Source organism: Nyctibius grandis, chromosome 22 (genome assembly GCF_013368605.1).
Source record: "Nyctibius grandis isolate bNycGra1 chromosome 22, bNycGra1.pri, whole genome shotgun sequence".
NCBI classification, from domain to species: Eukaryota; Metazoa; Chordata; class Aves; order Nyctibiiformes; family Nyctibiidae; genus Nyctibius; species Nyctibius grandis.
This window is the reverse complement of record NC_090679.1, coordinates 7643769-7664152: the sequence shown is the minus strand read 5'-3', so window position 1 is coordinate 7664152 and position 20384 is coordinate 7643769. Positions and strand designations below refer to the sequence as shown.

General features: G+C 55.2%; 2 protein-coding genes across 2 annotated transcripts; both read left to right on the top strand.

Moving 5' to 3' along the window:
- The first annotated feature begins 1242 nt into the window (after positions 1-1242).
- Positions 1243-7309, top strand: LOC137672757 (protocadherin alpha-3-like). The gene is made up of 5 exons (XM_068417150.1): positions 1243-1284; positions 1869-2005; positions 2060-2173; positions 4350-6966; positions 7268-7309. The coding sequence occupies exons 1-5, from the start codon at positions 1243-1245 to the stop codon at positions 7307-7309; spliced, it is 2952 nt and encodes a 983-aa protein (XP_068273251.1).
- A 4795-nt stretch (positions 7310-12104) lies between these two features.
- Positions 12105-14812, top strand: LOC137672755 (protocadherin alpha-3-like). Its single transcript, XM_068417149.1, has one exon. The coding sequence runs from the start codon at positions 12125-12127 to the stop codon at positions 14810-14812; it is 2688 nt and encodes an 895-aa protein (XP_068273250.1). The 5' UTR covers positions 12105-12124.
- The last annotated feature ends 5572 nt before the right edge of the window (positions 14813-20384 follow it).

The window sequence follows — 20384 nt, the reverse complement described above, 5'->3', positions numbered from 1 at the left end:
GCATATTCGGTAGTTGTTGAAGGTGATGTGCGGGAGCGAGGATTAAACCCCGCGGCGGTGAGTGCTCCGGCCGCTGAGCGACGAGGCCACCCCCTTCCCCGGCCCCTCCACGCGAATGCCCCGCTGAAGAACCGGTGGAGGACAGGCGGTCCCTCTCTCGGAGAATAGGGGACTCTTGAGTGGTGGCAGAGGCTGTTTTAAAAGGTTTCGGTCTCAGGAGGGCTTTGAAACCAGACCTCGACTTTTCTGTGCCGTGCTCTAACCGCTAAACTGCTTTAAAGAGGCTTTGCAGGAAGACAAACCCGACAATGTGAGCTCGGGGGTCTCCTGCCCTTCAGGAGGGGACGGGCTCTTCCTTCCAGATCCCCATCGACGGGAACAGTCGCCCTGTCCCTGCTGATGTGGAGCTGCTGTGCGGCACTTTCCACCTCAGGGATGGTAAAGCTGGAAGTGTCCCGTGTCACAGCAGCGATTCTGCTGGAGCTGCTGCTTTTCTCCCTCTTGCTGATTCTCCATTTTTTTGAGGGGTTTGCCAGCGGGCTGTGCTTGCTTTTCTAAGAATCCAGCGTTCACTCCGTGAACTCTGATGGGTGACCTGAACTTGGGATGTCGAATCTCGTGGTTATTTTTTGCAATAGTTTAACCAGGCTTTCACCCCTTCCTATCTAACGAAGGAGGCTCAGAGTAACACCCGGGCACTTTGATGGGCTGTCGGGGTGTAAAGGTGAGTAGCTTTTACTGAATTTTCTGTCCAGATTCTTTCTTGCTGTGGATCACCACTCCTCACGTCTTGCTGCTTAGTCAGAGGCACAGGGAGAGACTGACCAAGTAGGAAGTAGCTAAACTAAGCCTTCCACCAACTCGAGTGCTTTTTGTAGGATCATCTCAGCTTTTCCTTATGACCTTCATAGCTTCTCAATATAGATACAGGTGATATAAAAAGTAACTTAGTTGTACATCTGTGGTAGTAGTGCAATGCTACAATGCTTAAGGATTTGCCGATGCTACCCATTACCCTACTGCTACTCAGGTAGTAGCTGGATTTCATCAGAATGTGAGAATTTCACATGCACTGGATTTGAGTAAGCAAGAAACAACTCTTCCAACGTGTAGATTATCCTGGATTCTTCAACTGCATTTTACAGCAAGCTTAACTTAGTCCCTAGCACGGCTCTAAGATACTTGAAAATAAAATGTTGCTCTTTTTCCTGACATCGGCGTTATATTTTCATCCCTATGAATATGGCACGAAATATTCGTCCAGAGGAGATCTACTTATTCCAGGTAAGTGGATTAACTTAGTAAGTGGATAAATAGGGGAAAAACAAACCAACTTGTCCTGCTTAAACACCTCTCGTCCTGCGAGAGCATGATGAATTTGTTGACAGAAGATTTGTCCCAGCATCTGTTACTATCCACGAGTCAAGACAGCGATCTCTACCCAAACCTTTATTTCCTTTTGCTACACAAATTAAAACAGCCAGAAAACTCCAGGAAACTCAGAGGTCGGGAATGTGTCTCTAGATTAATTTGGCAAAAATCATGCCGTGTAGAATGTTACTCATCGGTCCTCTGTTATCAAAAAGATCAGTTCAGTCGCCTGCACCTGGGAAAAGTTAGCAAATGCTGTTCTACTTGATAGAATAGATTTGTCTCTGTCTGTTTGCCTGTGGTCTATGGTAATGACAGTGTGAGACTGCAGAAAATCCGTCTGTAGACCTAAACGATGGAAGAGAAGAACAAAACCTGTGTGGGCGTTATGAACGCGATAGGGATGTGCTAATGAGCTTAATAAGTCCGAGTCGCCGGCAGCAGCAGTGTCTGCCAGAGGCCCCTTTTGCCGTTTACACTGGGCTTCTCCGTTCGAGAGCAGCGCTGGAGGGAAAGACCACTCGTCATCTTCAAAGGCTGAATTTCGCCAAGGATTTGGGATACGAAACGTGATCTGTCTGAATGGCTTCCTCGGGAAGAAAACCCTGTCACTGGTCGGGATAACGAAATGCAGGTAAGTTACAAAGACGCAGTAGGAAGAATTCATCTTTGCGTTTTGATGGCATAGGCCATACAAAAATGGCATCAGGAACGGATCTGGAATCAAGGCATCATCGCTGTCCACGGAAAGCCTGACTATCTTCAGCGGCAGATTGCCGTATGAACTAGCGGCGCTATGGAGGTAAGTCGGGCAGGAATATAAAAAGGTGAGTGGGCACAATCGTGTTCAATAATCTTTTGAACTGTGGTTTGTGTACACGAGCTGCAGAGGTAAGGGCAGAAGTTGCTCTCATCCTTAGTCCCGACCCGGGGGGGCTGGGGTGCCTGCGGGAGCCCGGGGCAGATTATGGTGAACGCGGACGAGAGCTGTGTGGACAGGTGACAGATTTTGCCCTGAACCTTCAAATGGAGGTCGAAAATACTTCCACAGCCGCGCACCCGGCTTTGCCAGGACGAGGGGGAGCGGGGGACAGTGATATTTATTCCAGTATCCTGCGGTACCGACGAGCCTCCGGCAGAAGAGCACGAACGGAGAGGATAAATAGCGGAAAAACTCATCCCTGTCTCATTTAAAGGAAGGATCTCGCCCATGACACGGCTCTCTTCTTCTTCCTCCTAAGGGACTGAAGTCACCACGTGTATTGACCGCGTCTCCGCTCATCTCTGCCCTCCCATGTCCCCTTCCCCGGCTCCAAGTAGAGGGAAATGTGGGGTAACCTACGTTTCTCAGTCTACTCTCTTTCTGCGTCCCTTTTCCACTCAGCGTTTCATAGCAGGGTGGTCACTTGCGCTGTGAGCAGAGCTGATAGTTAACAGGGAGTATCTCCTGTGAAGGAGTTACCGCCGAACCGTTTAACCCTCCTATTCTCGCAGAGGGATGCTGTGGGGGGAACCCACCGACCGCGAGAAGGGGATCTGTTTCCCCGTTATCCCTTTTCCTTCTACCTTCAATCCTTACAAAACTTGCTCACAGCACCAGTGTGTGAACGCCCTCACCCCGACGGTCTGGGTACAAATCACTTCTAGATATATTTTGTTGCAAGAAATGTATCGAATTGCAGGTGGAACGCACATGTTTTCGGAAACACTTCAATTAAGCCTCAGGGTTTCTAATAGAGGAACCGCAATCAGGGTCGTCTTGGGACCTGGCCCATTAATTGAAAAATATGTTAAATAGAATTAATGTCAAGACCATTTCACTAGGAAAATAAGTGTGAAAAATTACTTTTGGGGCACTTGAGGTAATGACAGGGGCTACAAATCAAGATGAGTAGAGGCGAAATTAAACACCACTCCAACAGAAGAATAAAGCGCCCACAAGAAGATGTAAATGTCCGACGGGATTTTTCTGCCTGGTTTAACAGAACAAAATTCAGGCCCCCAAATCAGTCGTAATTAGCGAAAAGCACCGTGTTTCACACAAACTGGAAGAAGGGTGCTCTACGAAGAAGCTGGGGAGAATCATATGAACATCTAAACCAATACAAGGAAAATGCTGGCGGTAAGTATTGGGCAGCAAAGTGAGAAAGAATTGAAGTGCATGGAGTGGAAAATGACGAAGATGAAAGAAGTAAGGTAGAGAAAGGAAGGAAAGAAGAGCCGATAGAGGAGACGACCAGCACGCACCGACCTTACCTTCGAAACGCTGAAGGGAGCTGGTCCCTAAGAGCCCCCGCATTGGTTAGAGTACCGCGCTCCGGCGCTGATGCCCCGTAATTAGCGCTGATGCCCCTAATTAGCACTAATGGTTCCGTCTTTGACGGTCTCCGCCGCGGCGCCGGAGGCGAGTGGCGAGCTGCCAGCGGGGGTAAAGAAGAGAGAAGGATGGAAAGAGAGGGGAAAGGGGAGTGAAGAATCGGGGGCGGCAGGGCATGAATGAAAAGGAGAAGGAAGAAAAGAATGAAGAAAGAGGAAAGAGATGACATTAAATAGAAAAAAAAAAACGCAGAGAAACGCAGATAGAAAGAAACTATGAAAAAGTATTTGATGGAAGAAGAAAGGAAGAAAGAGTAAGAAGGAAAGCAAAGAATCAATGCAAGGAAGATGATAAAGAAGAAAGAGAAGGCAGAAAGAGAAAGCAGAGAGAGAAGGGAGAAAAGAAAGTAGAAAAAGAAGATTAAAAGTTGGAAAGAGAAAGGAAGAAAGAATAAGAAAGAAGGGAAGGAAGAAGGAAAGAAAGGACTGTATGAAAGCGAACAGCAAGCAAGGAAAAAGAAATAAGGAGGGTGAAAAAAAAAGAGAAAAAGAAAGAAGAGAAGGGCAGGAAGAGAAGATGAGCAGGACGGAGCCGGAAGCTCGGGTGAAGGCGATGGCGGGGAGCGTGCGAGGCGGCGGAGCAGCACACGGTGTCGCTGCAGGCTCAGAAACGGCGGCGGAGCGGCGAGGCGGCTCCGCCCCGGTGCGGCGGAGAGCCCGGCTGTGAGCGCGGGGGGGCGGCGCGGGGCGGGCAGGAGAGCCGGGCCGTGCGGGCGGGCGGCGGCGGCGGGGAGCCGTGCGGGGCCCGGGCGGGCGGCGGCGGCTATGGGCGTGTGTTGGGGGCCCGTGGTGCGGGTGCTGGTGCTGCAGGCGGCGTGGGCGCTGGGCGGCGGGCAGGTGCGGTACTCGGTGGCGGAGGAAGGCAAGGCCGGCACGGTGGTGGGCCGTCTGGCGCACGACCTGGGCCTGGAGGCGGGCGAGGCGGAGGCGCGTGGTCTGCGGCTGGTGGCGCAGGGCCGGCGGGCGAGCGTGGAGGTGAGCGGGGCGAGCGGGGCGCTGGTGGTGAGCTCGCGGCTGGACCGGGAGGAGCTGTGCGGGAAGAGCGCGCCGTGCGCCCTGCGGCTGGAGGTGCTGCTGGAGCGGCCGCTGCGCGTCTTCCACGTGGAGCTGGAGGTCACCGACATCAACGACAACGCCCCGTTCTTCCCCACCGCCCGCAAAAACCTCAGCATCGCGGAATCGTCGCTGCCGGGGTCTCGGTTCCCGCTGGAGGGCGCGTCGGACGCAGATGTGGGAGCCAATGCGCAGCTCTCCTATACCCTCAGCCCCAGCGAGCATTTTAAAATAGAAGAAGAAAACAGCAACTCGCGCAGTAAATCCCTGTTCCTGGTGCTCACGAAAGCGCTGGACCGCGAGACGCTGCCTGTGCACCGGTTGGTGGTGACGGCGAGTGACGGGGGCCGGCCGTCGCTGACGGGCACGATGGAGCTGGTGATCTCGGTGCTGGACGTGAACGACAACGCGCCCCAGTTCAACCAGTCGGTGTACAACGTACTTTTGCCCGAAGACGCCTTAAAAGGGACGCTGGTGGTGCGGGTGAACGCCACGGATCTGGACTTGGGAATATATGGAGAAGTGATTTACGAAATTGATACTTTTGTTCCTCCATCGTCCTCAGATGTGTTCAGCATCGATGCGCAAAGCGGCGAGATCAGACTGACGGGCGCCCTGGACTTTGAGACAGTTACTTTCTACGACCTACACGTTAAGGCGAAAGATAAAGCGTGGCCTCCGCTCTCGAGTCACTGCAAGGTGGTGGTGGAGGTGTTGGACGTGAACGACAACGCGCCGGAGGTGTGGGTGACGTCGCTGTCGGTGCCGGTGGCCGAGGACGCGTCGGTGGGGACGGTGGTGGCGCTGCTGAGCGTGCGGGACCGGGACTCGGGGGCGAACGGGCGGGTGCGGTGCGCGCTGTGGCCGGCGGCGCCGTTCGGGCTGGTGGCGACGTTGTCGGGCTCGTACTCGCTGGTGCTGCGGGAGGCGCTGGACCGGGAGCGGGTGTCGGAGTACGAGGTGGAGGTGCGGGCGGAGGACGGCGGGGCGCCGGCGCTGCGCGGGAGGCTTGCGGTGCGCGTGCCGGTGTCGGACGTGAACGACAACGCGCCGGCGTTCGCGCAGGCCGTGTACACGGTGCTGGCGCGGGAGAACAACGCGGCGGGCGCGGAGCTGGCGCGGGTGTGGGCGCGGGACCTGGACGAGGGGAGCAACGGGCGCGTGAGGTACTCGGTGTGGGAGGGCGGCGCGGGGGGCGCGTGGGCGGTGGGGGGGTGGCGGTCGGGGGCGGTGTCGAGCTACGTGTCGGTGGACGCGGAGAGCGGGCGTGTGTGGGCGCTGCGTGCGCTGGACTACGAGGAGGTGCAGGTGGTGCAGTTCGAGGTGCGTGCGGTGGACGCGGGGGAGCCGCCGCTGTGCGGCAACGCGACGGTGCAGCTGTTCGTGGTGGACGAGAACGACAACGCGCCGGCGCTGCTGCCGGGCGCGGGCGGCGTGGGGGGTGGCGGGGCGTCGGGGTGGTCGGGTCCGGAGTCGGGTGCGTTGTGGGCGTGGGCGGCGTGGGGGGCGCCGGCGGGGCAGGTGGTAGCGAAGATCCGCGCGGTGGACGCGGACTCGGGCTACAACGCGTGGCTGCGCTACGAGCTGTGGGAGCCGCGGGGCAAGGGCCCGTTCCGCGTGGGGCTGTACAGCGGCGAGGTGAGCACGGCGCGGGCGCTGGAGGAGGCGGACGGCCCGCGGCAGAGGCTGGTGATCGTGGTGCGGGACCACGGGGAGCCGTCGCGCTCGGCCACGGCCACGCTGAGCGTGTCGCTGGTGGAGGGCGCCGAGGCGGCGCTGGCGGCCGCGGGCTCGTCGGGGCCGGGGCTGCGGGCGGCGGCGGGCGCGGAGGGCGGCGCGGGGTCGTTGTCGTCGTCGTGGACGAACGTGTGGCTGGTGGTGGCGATCTGCGCGGTGTCGAGCGTGTTCGTGGTGGCGGTGGTGCTGTACGGGGCGTGGCGGTGGGCGCCGCGGGCGGGCGTGCTGTCGGGGCCCGGGCCGGCGACGCTGGTGTGCGCCAGCGAAGTGGGGAGCTGGTCGTACTCGCAGCGCCAGAGCCGGAGCCTGTGCGTGGCGGACGGCGCGGGCAAGAGCGACCTGATGGTTTTCAGCCCCAACTTGCCGCCGCCGCCGCCCGGCCCCGCGGCGAAGGAGACGCAGCCGGAGCCGCCCGCTCTCCTGGACACGGTCAGTGGCCCTCCCTGTCTCGCCTCTCGCCCCTTTCCCCTTTCTTGCCCTTCTCGCCCTCACTTATCACCCAGGATAGTGGGCAGGAGCTGTTGGGAGCCGGGCTCCTCCTGCGGGGCGTGAGGGCGGTGGGTGCTTGGCGGGTGCTTAAGCATGTTACCGGGACCTTTATATCTGCCTTGGCGTCCTTGCCGGAGCTGTTGGTGTGGGGGAGAACGAGATAAAGGTGTTGCCGCACCCCGCAGCAGTTGCCGCCTGCAGCTGAGGTTTGCTGTTGTGGGTGTGAGTTGTTCTCCCGCAGAATGCAATCCCTGCCGATGGCGATGAGAGGTTCAGGACATGAGCTGTGTGGACGGTGTTGCTTGCTGGTGTGTGGCATTTCCACCCGAGGCTGCTGAAGGGGTGGAAGTCCCCCATGCACTAGTTACTGCCTTATTACCGTTGCTGACTGCTGACCGTGCTGGTATCAGCTGTGGTTTCTTCTCAAGCAATCTGTTCCCCTCTCCTTTGATACTCCTTCACAAGATCTTGATTCAAGGTGACCATTGGACTTCAGGGCTTTCTCTCTCCATAGTGTAATTTCTCCATTTTGCTTGAACCACCAGAGTCAGTATGAAATTAGGGAAAGCGTGGCAGCCTTTTCCTATGTTCTTTTTCCAAGTATGTGGTAACCGTATTTGGTGGTATAAAGTGTGCAGGCAGAGGAGTGTGACCCAAGGTAGGCGTTAGAAACGGGAGCCTTCTTTTTATTTTCCTGATTCCCCTGTCCCCCAGCTTTCAGTCTCTTCCTGTCCGGAGAAGTGGGGTGATGTACGCTGGCCTCTTTCGATGTTCTTCTTGTATTTGAATGAGCAGCCCCATGCTCCAGAAGCTCTGGAAATCGTCCTTTTAGATAAACAAAGAAGCAAAACAAAACCAAGAAAATTCTCCTACACGGTCGATATCATCTGTTGCAGTGTGGTATTCATCAATGGTCGGGTTATTCTCTCTCAGCATGAAATCAATGCTATTGCCATTTAGAGCTGTTCCAACATCACCTTTAGAAAGAGCATTGCTCCCAGGACTGTAACATTTCCTTCTGAGAGAGGTGAAGCATTGCAGAACCTGAAGGGTCAGCTGCAGAGACTCTGCTGGACACCGTGTATGTGATCCCGTCTGTATGGTTTTTATGGTGCTGTCATTGTTGGGAAGGGTCTGCAAAAGCTGGAGTGAGCGCTGAGGTGGGAAAAGAAACTGGCATTTTCATGAAGGTGAATGTGGCACTGAGTAGGGCTTGGGTATCTGCCTATGTGAAGGGTGACCTTGAGCAGTGGAGGACTTGTCTGAGGGAACTGGAAATCCTTGGGAACACCATGGGCCATGTTGTAAGTAGATAGTAATAGGAGATGATCTGTTTGTCTTAAGAATGCATGTCCCAGAGTGGGGAGTGGAGGATGCCTAGAGAAAAGCATGAGGCAGGATGGGCACAGGGTGCTCCTGCCCAGGATCCTTTCCCAGGCTCCCAAGGGTCTGGAGTTGGAGGCCTTCTGGATCTTGAGATAGTGTGTGCTACTGAAATGCCCATACTGTCCTTTGAGGTTATGAATATCTCCCACCAGAGACAGTCCCTTGTGCTGCTGCTGCCTGATGAGTAATGTGTTGGTAAGAGGGGGTGACATGCAGACTGATGGACATTTTTTGGGTAACATTTTCACTGCTGTTTTGGGAAGGGTGTTGTGGGAGGGTGGTGCTTCAATCTGCTGTCCTTGTGAAGTGGGGGGCATATACAGGGGATTTCACTGTCGTTGGTGGTGTCATGATGGCAACCTCATCAGGCAGGATTTGTAAGGTCACGTGAGGAGGTGGGTGTAATCTTTGTACAGTCAACTTCCCCTACTTTGAACTTGCACAGGTGGCTGCAGTAGACATGGTGTGTTGTCATGTCGTCATTAACTCATAGAGAGACATGCACGTACACACCAGACCCTGCACAGCAGCACAGCTCTCGTTTTCTACGGTACAAATTCTCCCACCCACTTGATACCACGTGTGTTCTTGCTCTTCGGCATTTGGTGTGGTTTTGTGAAAGAATAAAATCCATGTGGACTGGGATCAGAGCTGTCACAGCTCTAATCACAGAATCTTTAAGAACTCTAATGTGCAGCTGTGTAGAGTTTCCACCTGAAATTGCTGAAAAGGTGCAAAGTATTTAGGGTGAAGTTGAGGCATCTGGGAAGCATCTGCCAGACAGTGAGTGGCTGTGCATCTGTCCATATGTTCTTTGTGCCGATCACGAGGGAAGGTGAGGATGTGTGAAGGTCTGGGTCATGCTTATCGCAGGGTTTGGAGAGCATGCTGGAGCATTTTCTTGTGGTGGAGCCATGTCTGAGTATTGTGGCAGTGATCCTGCAAGTAGCAGTGAGTAGGGCCTGGGTGTGCGTCACAGAGAGGGTGACCTTGAGCAGGGAAGGGTGTCACCTCAGGGAAATGGAGATGCTGGGCAGAACACGATCTGTATCATTGGGGAAGGACTGGAGAACGTCTGTTTAGCTGTGAAGATGCCATTTGCCATGGCGCAAGATAGAGGAAGCCAGTACAAAACCTCAGGAACCATCCCAGTGCACAGTGGTGCTTGCCCAGGATCCTCTCAGAACCTCCAGAAGTTCTGCATATCTTAGGGCACTGTTGCTCCTCATGGTATTACTGCTTGTGAAGACATCTGCCATGCATGGCTTTAATCTCTTGGTTTTGATGTGGAATGTTGTTTCTCAAACAGAAGCTTTTGCAAACTTGGATCATGCTTCCAGCCTTCACTGAACCCGTCCTTTGTGACCTCTCTGCTCTTAGTCTTGCTGGGGAGGGGAAGGAGTGGTCGCTGTATTCAAGATTTTGGCAAACCTTGCATTCCAATATGGTGGGTTGGGATCCTTTGGTTCTTTTTGCTCCTCTTAGCAAAACCTCACACTCTCTTCGTTTTTCCTCCTCTCACATCGGCAATGTGTTGGTAACAGTGGCTGAGATGGAGACTGCTGAATTTCTGTAGCTTTCAGGTCTCCTTCCTGCTTCCCCTGTGATAGAAGTGCGTCAGGGGCACTACACACTGTCCGCTTTTTGCAGAAAATGAGTAATTTTTTTTCTCTCCAGCTTCCCCAGAAACACTGACAATGTTAAGGGAACATATACTTTAAAACAAATCCCCCTGTCCTGAAAGTGTTTATTTTCTGAAGAAGCAATGAGTGATGCTGCAGGTAAGTCGTTCATAGGCAAAGTGGATGTGTTTGAGAGACAGAAGTTCTTTTGTTTCTGTTCAGTCGTGGTATCTTCATGTTGGATCGACCAAATGTTACCTGGATTGAAATGCCTGTAGGTTTGGAGCAGCAAAGCTCCGCTGCCTGCTCTCATTCCTTCCGTGCTGCTTCCAGGCACAGTGTGAGGGGATGGCAGCAAGGACAGATGGAGGAGGGACTGCAATGCATTTTGTGGAGTAGATGTGTTGGGAGTCAAGGGGACGTTCTCAATGAAAATGCTGTGGTGTAACCTTGGTGGCTTTTGTTTGGTGTGTGATGCATGGATCGTGCTAATGAGTGAGAGGTATTCCGTGGGGACTGATGCCCCTGGGTACAGAGGTTGTTGCTGTGTTGTTCCTGCGTTGCCTGCCTGCCTGAAAGGGGAAGCAAGAGCTTGCTGTTCAGTGTGCAGGTGGGAAATGAGTCAGGAAGAACAGCTTTTCCTCAAGGTACGTGAAGAGTGCTCGGGAGCCGTGTTTGCCCCGTGCTTTTTCAGCGTTCCTGGAGGATTCTCATGCTGCGCTGTGATGGGTCTGAGTTCTCGAATGAGAAACTCCCCTGTGTTATTTGGACTCTTTGGAGGCTGTTTTATTGGACGTCCGCGTATGTGGAGCTTGGGCTTGTGTTTCCAAAGGAAGAGAGAAAAGAAAGGAAGAAGGAAAGAGAAACGAGGAGCAAAAAAAAATAAGGAAAGGAAGGAATTGTTTGCAAGGAAGAAAGGAAGAAGGAAGGAAGAGGTGATTGAGGAGATTACCAGCATGTACCGATGTTGAATGGAGTTGAGGAACTCAGCATCCTCGGTACTCAGGGCCACTCTGCAAAAGTTGATGAAGAGTGGTGAGGAAGCGAATGAGAGCACATGCCAAAAGACATGTCCGTCCTTCATTGCGAGCGTGGTGTAGAGATTTGGAAAACATTTTGGTAAAGGAAAAAAAAAAAAAAAGAGACAAGAATGGGAACAGAAGAGGAGGGGAGGCAAAGATGGGACAGAGAAGAGAAGGAAAGAGAAGACATAAGGTAAGAGAACAAGAGAAGATAAGAGAGAAAGGGAGAGAAAAAGAATAGCAGAAAGAAAGGAAAAAGAAAGGAAGGACTCTATGCAAGTGAAAAGCAATCCAGCAAGAAAGAAAGAAAGAAAGAAGAGAAAGAGAGGCAAGAAGAGCCGACAGAGGAGAGGACCGGCACGCACCGACGTTACCTCTAGACGCTGACGGGAGCTGGTCCCTAAGAGCCTCCGCCTTGGTTAGAGTACCGCGCTGCGGCGCTGATCCCCCGTAAATAGCGTTGATGCCCCGTAATTACCACTGATTGCTCTATCTTTGATGGTGTCCGCCGCGGCGCCGGAGGCGAGTGTCGAGCTGCCAGCGGGAGTAAAGAATAGAAGGATGGAAAGAGAAGGGAAAGCGGAGTAAACAATCGGGGGCGGCAGGGCATGAATGAAAAGGAGAAGGAAGAGACGAAAGAAAAGGAAGAGAAGAAAGAGAAGGAGGAAACAGAAGAGAAGAAAGAAGATATAAAATAGAAAGAAAAGAAGAAGGAGAGAAACGCATAAAAAGGGATAAATAAAGGAAGAAAGAAAGAGGAAGAAGGAAAGAGCCAACAAGCAAGAGGAGGGGAGAAAAAGGAGAAGGGCAGAAGGAGAGGCGAGAGGAGATGAGCAGGACGGGGCCGGGGACGCGGGCGGTGTCGGGGAGCGTGCGAGGCGGCGGAGCAGCACACGGTGTCGCTGCAGGCTCAGAAACGGCGGCGGAGCGGCGAGGCGGCTCCGCCCCGGTGCGGCGGAGAGCCCGGCTGTGAGCGCGGGGGGGCGGCGCGGGGCGGGCAGGAGAGCCGGGGCGTGCGGGCGGGCGGCGGCGGGGAGCCGTGCGGGGCCCGGGCGGGCGGCGTGGGCCATGGGCGTGTGTTGGGGGCCCGTGGTGCGGGTGCTGGTGCTGCAGGCGGCGTGGGCGCTGGGCGGCGGGCAGGTGCGGTACTCGGTGGCGGAGGAAGGCAAGGCCGGCACGGTGGTGGGCCGTCTGGCGCACGACCTGGGCGTGGAGGCGGGCGAGGCGGAGGCGCGTGGTCTGCGGCTGGTGGCGCAGGGCCGGCGGGCGAGCGTGGAGGTGAGCGGGGCGAGCGGGGCGCTGGTGGTGAGCTCGCGGCTGGACCGGGAGGAGCTGTGCGGGAAGAGCGCGCCGTGCGCCCTGCGGCTGGAGGTGCTGCTGGAGCGGCCGCTGCGCGTCTTCCACGTGGAGCTGGAGGTCACCGACATCAACGACAACGCCCCGCTCTTCCCCGCCGCCCGCAAAAACCTCAGTATATCGGAGAACTCCCCTGCCGGGTCTCGGTTCCCGCTGGAGGGCGCGTCGGACGCAGATGTGGGAGCCAACGCGCAGCTCTCCTATACCCTCAGCCCCAGCGAGCATTTTACGCTGGATTTGCATCGCAGTGAAGAATACCGAGAATCCCTGTTCCTGGTGCTCACGAAAGCGCTGGACCGCGAGACGCTGCCTGTGCACCGGTTGGTGTTGACGGCGAGTGACGGTGGCCGGCCGTCGCTGACGGGCACGATGGAGCTGGTGATCTCGGTGCTGGATGCGAACGACAACGCGCCCCAGTTCAACCAGTCGGTGTATAAAGTGCAGCTGCCGGAGAACGCTGCAGAGGGGACGCTGGTGGTGCGGGTGAACGCCACGGATCCCGACGAGGGAAGCAATTGCGAAATTACGTTCGCTCTGATCAATACTTTTCCACCAAAGGCATTAAACCTTTTCATTTTAAAGCCGAAGACCGGGGAGATCCATCTCGCGGGCGCCCTGGACTTTGAAGAGGTCCGTTCCTATGAGATCGAAATCGAAGCGACAGATAAGGGGACACCCCCGCTGTCGGGTCACTGCAAGGTGGTGGTGGAGGTGTTGGACGTGAACGACAACGCGCCGGAGGTGTGGGTGACGTCGCTGTCGGTGCCGGTGGCGGAGGACGCGTCGGTGGGGACGGTGGTGGCGCTGCTGAGCGTGCGGGACCGGGACTCGGGGGCGAACGGGCAGGTGCGGTGCGCGCTGTGGCCGGCGGCGCCGTTCGGGCTGGTGGCGACGTTGTCGGGCTCGTACTCGCTGGTGCTGCGGGAGGCGCTGGACCGGGAGCGGGTGTCGGAGTACGAGGTGGAGGTGCGGGCGGAGGACGGCGGGGCACCGGCGCTGCGCGGGAGGCTTGCGGTGCGCGTGCCGGTGTCGGACGTGAACGACAACGCGCCGGCGTTCGCGCAGGCCGTGTACACGGTGCTGGCGCGGGAGAACAACGCGGCGGGCGCGGAGCTGGCGCGGGTGTGGGCGCGGGACCCGGACGAGGCGGGCAACGGGTGCGTGAGGTACTCGGTGTGGGAGGGCGGCGCGGGGGGCGCGTGGGCGGTGGGGGGGTGGCGTTCGGGGGCGGCGTCGAGCTACGTGTCGGTGGACGCGGAGAGCGGGCGTGTGTGGGCGCTGCGTGCGCTGGACTACGAGGAGGTGCAGGTGGTGCAGTTCGAGGTGCGTGCGGTGGACGCGGGGGAGCCGCCGCTGTGCGGCAACGCGACGGTGCAGCTGTTCGTGGTGGACGAGAACGACAACGCGCCGGCGCTGCTGCCGGGCGCGGGCGGCGTGGAGGGTGCCGGGGCGTCGGGGTGGTCGGGTCCGGAGTCGGGTGCGTTGTGGGCGTGGGCGGCGTGGGGGACGCCGGCGGGGCAGGTGGTGGCGAAGATCCGCGCGGTGGACGCGGACTCGGGCTACACGCGTTGGCTGCGCTACGAGCTGTGGGAGCCGCGGGGCAAGGGCCCGTTCCGCGTGGGGCTGTACAGCGGCGAGGTGAGCACGGCGCGGGCGCTGGAGGAGGCGGACGGCCCGCGGCAGAGGCTGGTGATCGTGGTGCGGGACCACGGGGAGCCGTCGCTCTCGGCCACGGCCACGCTGAGCGTGTCGCTGGTGGAGGGCGCCGAGGCGGCGCTGGCGGCCGCGGGCTCGTCGTGGTCGGGGCCGGGTCTGCGGGCGGCGGCGGGCGCGGAGGGCGGCGCGGGGGCGTCGTCGTCGTGGACGAACGTGTGGCTGGTGGTGGCGATCTGCGCGGTGTCGAGCGTGTTCGTGGTGGCGGTGGTGCTGTACGGGGCGTGGCGGTGGGCGCCGCGGGCGGGCGTGCTGTCGGGGCCCGGGCCGGCGACGCTGGTGTGCGCCAGCGAAGTGGGGAGCTGGTCGTACTCGCAGCGCCAGAGCCGGAGCCTGTGCGTGGCGGACGGCGCGGGCAAGAGCGACCTGATGGTTTTCAGCCCCAACTTGCCGCCGCCGCCGCCCGGCCCCGCGGCGAAGGAGACGCAGCCGGAGCCGCCCGCTCTCCTGGACACGGTCAGTGGCCCTCCCTCTCTCGCCTCTCCCTCCTCACCCCGCGACCCTTTCCCCCTTCTCGCCCTCACTTATCACCCGCCTCCTGGGCAGGCGCTGTTGGGAGCCGGGCTCTTCCCGTGGGGCGTGAGGGCGGTGGGTGCTTGGCGGGTGCCTAAGGATGGTAACGGGACCTTTGCATCTGCCTTGGCGTCCTTGCCGGAGCCCCGGGCTGTTTGTGTGGGGGGAAAGTAACTAAAGGTGTTGCCCGCAGCAGTTAAGGTCCGCAGCTGAGGTTTGCTGTTGTGGGTGTGAGTTGTTCTCCTGCAGAATGCAATCCCTGCCGATGGCGATGAGAGGTTCAGGACATGAGCTGTGTGGACAGTTTTGCTTGCTGGTGTGTGGCATTTCCACCCAAGGCTGCTGAAGGGGTGGAAGTCCCCCATGCACTAGTTAGTGCCTTATTACCGTTGCTGACTGCTGACCGTGCTGGTATCAGCTGTGGTTTCTTCTCAGGCAATCTGTTCCCCTCTCCTTTGATACTCCTTCACAAGATCTTGATTCAAGGTGACCATTGGACTTCAGGGCTTTCTCTCTCCATAGTGTAATTTCTCCATTTTGCTTGAACCACCAGAGTCAGTATGAAATTAGGGAAAGCGTGGCAGCCTTTTCCTATGTTCTTTTTCCAAGTATGTGGTAACCGTATTTGGTGGTATAAAGTGTGCAGGCAGAGGAGTGTGACCCAAGGTAGGCGTTAGAAACGGGAGCCTTCTTTTTATTTTCCTGATTCCCCTGTCCCCCAGCTTTCAGTCTCTTCCTGTCTGGAGAAGTGGCGTGATGTACGCTGGCCTCTTTCGATGTTCTTCTCGTATTTGAATGAGCAGCCCCATGCTCCAGAAGCTCTGGAAATCGTCCTTTTAGATAAACAAAGAAGCAAAACAAAACCAAGAAAATTCTCCTACACGGTCGATATCATCTGTTGCAGTGTGGTATTCATCAATGGTCGGGTTATTCTCTCTCAGCATGAAATCAATGCTATTGCCATTTAGAGCTGTCCCAACATCACCTTTAGAAAGAGCATCGCTCCCAGGACTGTAACATTTCCTTCTGAGAGGGGTGAAGCATTGCAGAACCTGAAGGGTCAGCTGCAGAGACTCTGCTGGACACCGTGTATGTGATCCCATCTGTATGGTTTTTATGGTGCTGTCATTGTTGGGAAGGGTCTGCAAAAGCTGGAGTGAGCGCTGAGGTGGGAAAAGAAACTGGCATTTTCATGAAGGTGAATGTGGCACTGAGTAGGGCTTGGGTATCTGCCTATGTGAAGGGTGACCTTGAGCAGTGGAGGACTTGTCTGAGGGAACTGGAAATCCTTGTGAACACCATGGGCCATGTTGTAAGTAGATAGTAATAGGAGATGATCTGTTTGTCTTAAGAATGCATGTCCCAGAGTGGGGAGTGGAGGATGCCTAGAGAAAAGCATGAGGCAGGATGGGCACAGGGTGCTCCTGCCCAGGATCCTTTCCCAGGCTCCCAAGGGTCTTGAGTTGGAGGCCTTCTGGATCTTGAGATAGTGTGTGCTACTGAAATGCCCATACTGTCCTTTGAGGTTATGAATATCTCCCACCAGAGACAGTCCCTTGTGCTGCTGCTGCCTGATGAGTAATGTGTTGGTAAGAGGGGGTGACATGCAGACTGATGGACATTTTTTGGGTAACATTTTCACTGCTGTTTTGGGAAGGGTGTTGTGGGAGGGTGGTGCTTCAATCTGCTGTCCTTGTGAAGTGGGGGGCATATACAGGGGATTTCACTGTCGTTGGTGGTGTCATGATGGCAACCTCATCAGGCAGGATTTGTAAGGTCACGTGAGGAGGTGGGTGTAATCTTTGTACAGTCAACTTCCCCTACTTTGAACTTGCACAGGTGGCTGCAGTAGACATGGTGTGTTGTCATGTCGTCATTAACTCATAGAGAGACATGCACGTACACACCAGACACTGCACAGCAGCACAGCTCTCATTTTCTACGGTACAAATTCTCCCACCCACTTGATACCACGTGTGTTCTTGCTCTTCGGCATTTGGTGTGGTTTTGTGAAAGAATAAAATCCATGTGGACTGGGATCAGAGCTGTCACAGCTCTAATCACAGAATCTTTAAGAACTCTAATGTGCAGCTGTGTAGAGTTTCCACCTGAAATTGCTGAAAAGGTGCAAAGTATTTAGGGTGAAGTTGAGGCATCTGGGAAGCATCAGCCAGACAGTGAGTGGCTGTGCATCTGTCCATATGTTCTTTGTGCCAATCACGAGGGAAGGTGAGGATGTGTGAAGGTCTGGGTCATGCTTATCGCAGGGTTTGGAGAGCATGCTGGAGCATTTTCTTGTGGTGGAGCAATGTCTGAGTATTGTGGCAGTGATCCTGCAAGTAGCAGTGAGTAGGGCCTGGGTGTGCGTCACAGAGAGGGTGACCTTGAGCAGGGAAGGGTGTCACCTCAGGGAAATGGAGATGCTGGGCAGAACACGATCTGTATCATTGGGGAAGGACTGGAGAAAGTCTGTTTAGCTGTGAAGAAGCCATTTGCCATGGCGCGAGATAGAGGAAGCCAGTACAAAACCTCAGGAACCATCCCAGTGCACAGTGGTGCTTGCCCAGGATCCTCTCAGAACCTCCAGAAGTTCTGCATATCTTAGGGCACTGTTGCTCCTCGTGGTATTACTGCTTGTGAAGACTTCTGCCATGCATGGCTTTAATCTCTTGGTTTTGATGTGGAATGTTGTTTCTCAAACAGAAGCTTTTCCAAACTTGGATCATGCTTCCAGCCTTCACTGAACCCGTCCTTTGTGACCTCTCTGCTCTTAGTCTTGCTAGGGAGGGGAAGGAGTGGTTGCTGTATTCAAGATTTTGGCAAACCTTGCATTCCAATATGGTGGGTTGGGATCCTTTGGTTTTCTTCTCTCCTCTTAGCAAAACCTCACACTCTCTTGGTTTTTCCTCCTCTCACATTGGCAATGTGTTGGTAACAGTGGCTGAGATGGAGACTGCTGAATTTCTGTAGCTTTCAGGTCTCCTTCCTGCTTCCCCTGTGATGGAAGTGCGTCAGGGTCACTACACACTGTCCGTTTTTTGCGGAAAATGAGTCATCTTTTTCTCTCCATCTTCCCCAGGAACACTGATAATGTTAAGGGAACACATCCTTTAAAACAAATCCCCTGTCCTGAAAATGTTTATTTTCTGAAGAAGCAACGAGTGATGCTACAGGTAAGTCGTTCATAGGCAAAGTGGATGTGTTTGAGAGACAGAAGTTCTTTTGTTTCTGTTCAGTGGCGGTATCTTCATGTTGGACCGACCAAACGTTGCCTGGATTGGAATGCCTGCAGGTTTGGAGCAGCAAAGCACCGCTGCCTGCTCTCGTTCCTTTCCTGCTGCTTCCAGGCACAGCATGAGTGGTGTCAGCAAGCACAGATGGAGGGGAGATCCCAACGCGTTTTGCATGGATGGAGGAGGGACCCCAATGCGTTTTGCATAGTGGATATGGTGGGTGTTGAGGAGATGTTCTCAGAGAAAATCCCGTGGTGTTACCTTCATGGCTTTGTTTGGCTGTGTGATGTGTGGATCATGTTGATGAAGGAGAGAGGTTTCATGAGGAATCATGCCCCTGGGTACTGAGGTTCTTGCTGTGTTGTCCTGGCATGAAAGGGGACTGAAAGGGGAAGCACAAGCTGCCATTCAGCGTGCAGATGGAGAGTGAGGCCAGAAGAACAGCTCTTTGTGGAGATACATGAAGAGTGCTCAGGAGTTGTGGTTGCCCTGTGCATTTTCAACCTTCGTGGAGGATTGGTGTGCTGAGCTGGGATGGGTTTGAGTTGCCGAATGGGAGACTCCCTTGCGTCAGTTGGAATCATTGGATGCTGTTTGCACAGATGTCGAAGTACATTTGGCTTGTGCTTATTTTTCCGAGGGTGGTGGATTGTTTTCCGCTGTAGCAGAGCTGTTCTTTGCCGTATGATTGCCTTGGTGTGTTACTTGCTGGGTCCTTGCAAGGACTGGGGGCTGAAGAGTGCGGTGTTCTTCCGGAAGGGAGGGGAGGGGAGGTGCAGGGTCAGTCTGTGTTGCCTAGACCAGAGGAAAGCAGGAAGGTTGTTCCTCATCCGGAGGCATGGAAGGTGGAAAGGAGGGGAATGAGAGCTCTTGCCAAAGGACATTTCCAAGCTTCGTGGTAAGTGTGGTGTAGTCGTGTGGAAACTATTTTGTTAAAGGGGAAAAAGAAGAGAAGAGACAAAGATGGAAGCAGAAGAGAACGGGAGGAAAGATTAGGGCAGGACAGAGCAGGAACAAAAAAGGAAGAGAAAGAAAAGGAGGAGGAAAGAGAAAAGAGAAAAGGAAGAAAAAGGAAAATCAGACGAAGGAGGAAGAGAGATCCAAAGTGAAAGGAAGAAGGAAAGAATGAGAAAGGAAGCAGGAAAGGAAGGAATCTATGCAAGGAAAAAGCAAGCAAGGGAGAAGGAAAGGAGGAAGAGGAAGGAAGGGAGGGAGGAAGGAAGGAACGAACAAACGAATGGTAGAGGAGATGACCAGCACGCACCAGCGTGTAATCTCTGCATGGTTAATGGAGTTGAGGAGCTCGGCATCCTTGGTGCTCTGTGACGCTGTGTAAGGCTTGGTGAAAAGTGGTGAGGAAGAGGAATGAGAGCTCTTGCCTGAGGGCATGTCCGTGCTCATGGCGGGTGTGATGTGGTCATACAGAAAACATGTTGGTAAAGGGAAGGAGAAAAGGGGAGGGCAGGAGAGGGATAAGAAGAGAAGGAGTAAGAGGATACAGAAGATAAGGAGGGTACAACAGGGAGAAAGAAAAGCAAACAAGTTCGAAGCAGGCAATAGAGAGGAAGAAGATAAAGGAAGAAACGATAAACAAGTTTTCTAGCATGGACCAACGCTATCACTGTACACGGAAAGGTGGTGAGGGAGAGAAATGAAGAATGAAAGAAAGAAGGAGGAAGAAGAAAGAAAAAAACGAGGAAGAAACTTAAGAAATGAAGCAAGTAATAAAGGAAGGAAGGTGACAAAGGAAAGAAAGAAAGGAAGAAACCATCCAGGAGATTACCAGGACACAGAGACTTTATCTCTGGGCGCTGAAGGGAGCTGGTCCCTAAGAGCCTCCGCCTTGGTTAGAGTACCGCGCTCTGGCGGTGATGGCCCCTAATTAGCGCTGATGGTCCCTAATTAGCGCTGCTGGCTCCGTGTTTGACAGTCTTCGCCGCGTCACCGGAGGTGAGTGGCGAGGTGCCAGCGTGGGTAAAGAAGAGAGAAGGATGAAAGAGAAGCGAAAGGAGTGTAAAGACTAAGGGCAGCAGGGCATGAATGAGAAGGAGAAGAAAGGGAAGGAAGGAAGGAAGGAAGAGAAGAAAACAGAGAGAGAAGAAGGAAGACAAGTAGCAAAAGAAGATAACAAAGTAGGAAAGACAAAGGAAGACAAGAATAAGAAAGAAGGGAAGGAAAGAGGAAAGAAACGAATGTATGAAAGCGAGCAGCAAGGAAGGAAAAAGAAATAAGGATGGCGAAAAAAGAAAAGAAGAAAAAGAAAACGGAGAAGGGCAGGAGAGAGGCGAGAGGAGATGAGCAGAACGGAGCCGGGGACGCGGGCAGTGGCGGGGAGCGTGCGAGGCGGCGGAGCAGCACACGGTGTCGCTGCAGGCTCAGAAACGGCGGCGGAGCGGCGAGGCGGCTCCGCCCCGGTGCGGCGGAGAGCCCGGCTGTGAGCGCGGGGGGGCGGCGCGGGGCGGGCAGGAGAGCCGGAGCGTGCGTGCGGGCGGCGGCGGGGAGCCGTGCGGGGC